This window comes from Triticum dicoccoides, chromosome 6B, assembly GCF_002162155.2.
Source record: "Triticum dicoccoides isolate Atlit2015 ecotype Zavitan chromosome 6B, WEW_v2.0, whole genome shotgun sequence".
In the NCBI taxonomy this organism is placed as follows: Eukaryota; Viridiplantae; Streptophyta; class Magnoliopsida; order Poales; family Poaceae; genus Triticum; species Triticum dicoccoides.
In genome coordinates this window covers 61,435,677-61,441,065 of record NC_041391.1, presented here as the reverse complement: position 1 = coordinate 61,441,065, position 5,389 = coordinate 61,435,677, and the positions used below count along the sequence as shown (strand labels likewise).

General features: G+C 50.6%; 1 protein-coding gene across 1 annotated transcript; it reads right to left on the bottom strand.

The window, feature by feature from the left end:
- Window positions 1-1,728: 1,728 nt before the first annotated feature.
- LOC119320026 (probable glycosyltransferase 6) lies at window positions 1,729-3,551 on the bottom strand. Its single transcript, XM_037594169.1, has one exon. The coding sequence runs from the start codon at window positions 3,298-3,300 to the stop codon at window positions 1,879-1,881; it is 1,422 nt and encodes a 473-aa protein (XP_037450066.1). The 5' UTR covers window positions 3,301-3,551; the 3' UTR covers window positions 1,729-1,878.
- Between the last annotated feature and the right edge of the window lie 1,838 nt (window positions 3,552-5,389).

Below are 5,389 nucleotides of genomic sequence, written 5' to 3'. Positions count from 1 at the left end.
GGCACCGAACAAAAGGCATCAACCTTTTGGACTTGTGTCCACTGTGCAGGGCCGGTCTTGAAATTTTGGGGGCCCGGGGCGAACAAAAAATTGGGGCCCTTAGTATATAGTAATAATGATGGATACATGTATATATGAGTTGTTACCAATAAACATTAGAATCTATCGAAAACAATGCACATATGAAATAACTATACATGTTACCTTTTTAAAAATTCTAACATTCCTCGATGCAATGTCACTTATGATAGGATTTATGATACATCAAGGCACGCCCCGTGAGCGGCATCGGCATGCAAGACATGATATGCTAGCAAGCGGCCCTCTTTTGTGTCACCATTGTATCTATGTTCTAGATCTGACAAAATGCTCGGCAAGATGTGTTAGAGAAGCCAAGATATTGATGGAGATCTGAGCCTAAGTCCTCTCGCATGCACCTTATTTTCTGATTTTTGCACGTGCGAAAATGGTTCAACCGGTTGGTTTCTTCCTGGTGTGCAAAAAACAAAAACCAATGATTTGACCGGCTCACTCGTGTTCGTTGGCACGGCGGTCCACGTAACTTAAAAAATCACTAGGATCACGATTGTGGAATGGGCTGGTCCAGGAGGAGCTGAAGGTGACGAGGCCCTGGAGAACAAGGACAATGTGGTGGCACCAAAGCCGCCGGAGAATGGGGATCTCTCGCGACATGATCTGCAACCACATCCCCATCACCCTCCCTCCTCCATTCTCCCTCCTCATTTGATTAGCTTAATTAATCTGTAATAATCACGAGAAGAAGAGTGAACCCATGATAGAGAGACACGTGGTGAAGAGAAGGTAAGATGATAAGCATAGAATCTCGTATACTTACTCCAGACAATCGGCTGACTACCTTATTCAAATCAAAGGTACTGTAAGTACGAATCCGATTTCCTTAAATGCCATCTGACATGTACGAATAGGATATCTTAGTCAACATGTGTCAGCCTACTCTTAAATAAGGTCTGTCAACACGATTTGGTTTGTTGGCACGTACAAGTGGTACTTCCTCTGGATCTGGATGTAGTACAATTGTCAACACGCATAGTAAAAAAACTACTACTATTGGTAATCTTGATATCACTGTCATTTACATAATTATAAATACCAAATTTGCTATTACCCGAGCAACTTAAAATTTGTTCAATTCAATCGATTTCGCCTAGCGCCCGAGGCCAATATGGGGCAATGTTGGTGGGCACGTCCGGGTGAGGCCTCGCGAGGACCTCAGCGTATTAGGCAGGGAAGACAAGGCTTGCCGTCGAAGGAGAGACAACGGGTTCGTAGGTTTAGGGTGTAGGGTAGCCGGTTGAGTTCCTGGTCGGGGGTCAGAGGGATGGCCAGGGTAGCGGCGACGCAAGCAGGGTAGAGGTGGCGTCGCCAGCCGACAGGTGGAGATGGTTCGGCCAGCGCAGGTGGGTGGCTTGACAAGAGATGGGGAGAAGAAAAACAATAGCGCGGGGTTGAATGAAGAAGCCGATCCGTTGGAATTCTAGCAAAATCGACTTAATCTTGAAAAAGACTGAACAACTGATTTATGGCTGCTCCCTGTATATATACTTGGATGAAGTTTGAAAAAAAGTATTCTCTCCGTAAATTAATATAAGAGCATTTAGAATACTACGGTAATGATTTAAACGCTTTTATATTAGTTAACACAGGGAGTGCTAAAAAAGAAGTAAAAAAAAAGAGGTTGACACAAAATGAAGCTAAAATGATGCACCGCCACATCCAGTGACAGTGACACGGACGCCGAGCAAGCAACACTGTCATCCTTTCATTTCACTAATAAAACAGTACAAAATGGTGATTCGACTTTTCTGTCTAACAAACTGCGCGCTCAGTTTGACAAGGCTAGAGCGGGCGCACGTCGTCCTTGAGCGGTCCGGCGTGGCGGAAGCCGTAGGCGCGGAGCACCTGGTCGTCGGCGAGGTTGAGCGCGCGGCGCATCCCCTCGGCGCAGCTCTCGTTGGAGTAGATCTCGTTGGGCCTGCCGCCGCAGGGGTTGCAGCCGGTGAAGTGCGTCACGAAGGGCCGGCGCCAGGCGGACGCCTTCTGCCCGCCCCCGTCGGGCCCCGGGACGCCGCCGGACTTCTTCCTCAGGGCGGCGTTCCTGGCGGCCGCGTACAGCGCGTGGTCCCCCTCCGCGTGCCGCCGCCGGAGGGCCGGCCCGAACCGCCGCTCCGCCGCCCTGTACCGCGCCGCGACGCCGTCGAGCTTGTCCACGATCTCCGCCCAGTATCCCTGGAAGTAGTACTCGTTCTCGAGGTACGTCCTGGCGCCCCACTTGTTGCGGTTCTTGAGGAGGAGGTAGGCGAGCGCGGATTGGTCGTCGGACTCGGCGTCGGGCTTGTCGCTGAGCGTGGCCTTGAGGGTCTTGCCCCATTGAGAGTACTGCGGCGAGGCCGGGCCCATGCTGGCCCAGGCGTCCATGAAGTCGAGCGACCACTGGCAGTTGCGGATGAGGAAGACGCCGGCGTTGAGGCCGACCCAGGACCTGGCCTCGTACACCTCCCGGTCCCAGCCATGGACGACGAGGTTGTAATCTTTATACCTGGTGGCGAGCGGGGGCGAGAAGTCCATGTCGGTGATGACGGCGTCGGCGTCGAGCCACCAGACCCACTCGGCCTCCGGGTGGGCGAGCATGGCGGCGCGCACCACGGGGATCTTGGCCCAGTAGGCCACCATGTCGGGCTGCAGCAGCGCCGTGTTGTAGAGCAGCTCCATCCCGTGGAGGCGGGAGTAGTCCACCTTGTTCTTGAGGAAGCGGAGCAGCATGTGGTCGCCGCCGTCGCCGGCGCACGGGTAGGACTGGGACCCCGAGAGCATGACGACGCGCTCCCCAGGCCCGCGGCGCGCGCGGAGGCCGCGCGGGTAGTGCAGGCGCAGCCACTCGGCGCGCTTCGCGTCCCAGCCGGTCACCCGCCGGCCGTCCACGGCGTAGGACAGCTTCGCGTCGTCGTAGAACGTGCGCGGCGCCGCGGCGACCCGGGCGTACAGGCTTTCCTCGTTGCCGTCGTCGTTCTCCTGCTGCGGCTGCGGGAAGGAGGCGGGGAAGGGGAGGGAGGGGCCGGCGACGAGGTTGGGCAGGGGCGCGGGCGCGAGCAGGGATGAGAAGCAGAGGAGCACGAGCACGGCCGCCACGGCGCCCGCGGCGAAGACGAGCGTGTCGTGGATGCGCGCGGCCAGCACGACGCGGCCGTGCGGGCGTGGCGCGGACGCGCCGCCCTTGCCCGCCGTCCCTGTGACGCAGAACGGTGCGGTCTCCGACGCCATGGTCCGTCGCCGTTCCTCGAGGGCCGCGCGGGTGTGGCGTGTCTTTAAGGCCGAAAGCAGAGCTGGAAAAGCAAGGTCTGGCCTGGCCTCAGTGAGGAGTGAGGAGTGTGGAGTGTGAGCCGACGGGAAACGAGGGTGACAGCAGGCGGGAAAGGTGATAGCGTGGGGGATGGGGTTTGGGACTTGGACCGGGCGGTGGCAGGGCGGAAGGGGAGCGCGGGGCCGCGGATTCTGGCCTCGTGGGGATCGATCTGTATCTCCGGGTCGTGTCGGCCGCCGGCGCCGGGCGCGGTGAGCTGGGCGCCGCGTGGGGCTTGCTTGCTCGGGCCTTCTTTCTTCGGGATTTGTTTTCTTTCAACAGTGTATTGCTATATTCAATGTACATAGATTGGAATTGCAGGGGAGCACGCACTTGCGTGCACACCTCCCACGGATCACGCCATTAATGCGCATCGGGATCTGCGCCTAATTGTAGATCATGTGTGTATTTTGGAGATGCATTGCTGATACGTATATGCCTTATTTACAAAGAGAGATTTCTGATCTGATCTACTCCATACACTAGATGAAACCAAGCATGTGTGACCTACACGATCTCCCAACAATATTAGCCGTCCCGCCAAATGAGGATAGCTCAGATGGTTAGGTTCACTGCCGTGGAACTAGCCTACCAAGTTTCAAGTTTTAGACTTTGACATTTGTGCTCGTTTTTCCATGGATTTATTTCTGCCTTTTACGACGATGCTCGTTTAGTGGGACACGACGTTACTGTCAACTACAAAGGGTGACCGTAATGATTTTGTTGATCTTAAAATGTTGGTCGACTCATTACTTTGTAAAAATGACCTATATTAAGGTCTGTGCGTTGTAGTTGCAATAGGGCACGTGTATGCAATCGTAGTGATTTATTTGCCATTTTATTGTTGATGTGACCACATATAAAAAAGTAAACTTTAGCTATCGGTTGAATAATTACTTATTGCCTAAAAAATATTGTTTTATTTTGTACTCTTTCCTTTCGGATTAATTGGTTACTAAGCCACCTAACCACGTCCCGGTTTCCCCCGCAAAAAAAAATAAAACAAAATAAACTACGTCCCGGTATGCTAGGCCGCATGCAACAAAATTAATTAAACGGGCCTGCTAATTTTTGGTCATCTGAGAAATAGTTAAGTCATACTAGCACATATGCCCGTGCATTGCAACGAGAGGGAGAATTTTCATGTATTTAAATTTAGTGAGAATTGTATGTACATCATGTGCATCTCTACCGAAAAATTGTTAGCACATATAAGAACATATGTAAAATACTCTTCCATCCCAAAATAATGCCGTTGATTTAGTAGTTAATACAAAGTTGTATTAAATCAACGACATTTATTTGTGACGGAGGGAATCCTAAACAATTTACATAGGAATTTTCTTTAATAATTATCTATGTGTAAAATAAACAAATAAAGTTAGCACATATCCCCGGTACATTGCAATGAGTTTTGTTTGTTTTATATTCAATCTTAAGCAATTATGCATTTCAAAGCCTAATCAACTACAACCGTCCAAGTAAAATTATATGTTTGGTTTCCAATGCTACAATCTGAATTTAATTATCTATTTTTGGTAGGAAATACTTGATAGAAGATAAAATCAACCAGTACATATCTAGAGCATGGGTTGAACCACTTATGTGGTTTTTGTATCCTGCAAAATTCTTTTGCTACAAATGAAAGGTTCTAAATACATCTGGATAATCCAACGATCATTCCACCTTTTTTTTTTGAAAAGGAGGATGTACCTCAGGCCTTTGCATCTGGACGATGCATGCAGCCAAATGATCATTCCACTTGTGTGGGTTAGAGCCTTGTTATCATCCAGCAAGAGAAGCAACAATTCGGCTTGGCTGAGCATCTGAGCATGTGCAAGTATGGGTTGAGAAGGAGCAGCATCAATCAGGCAAAACCTGCATGAACAAAATCGCTGCAATCTCTCATGTCTATACAAGCAACTCAGACTTAATCTTGCTAGAGAACAAATTCATTATAACCTCAAAATCTGGTCCTAATCTTGCTGATAAACACATGCACGTTCACGA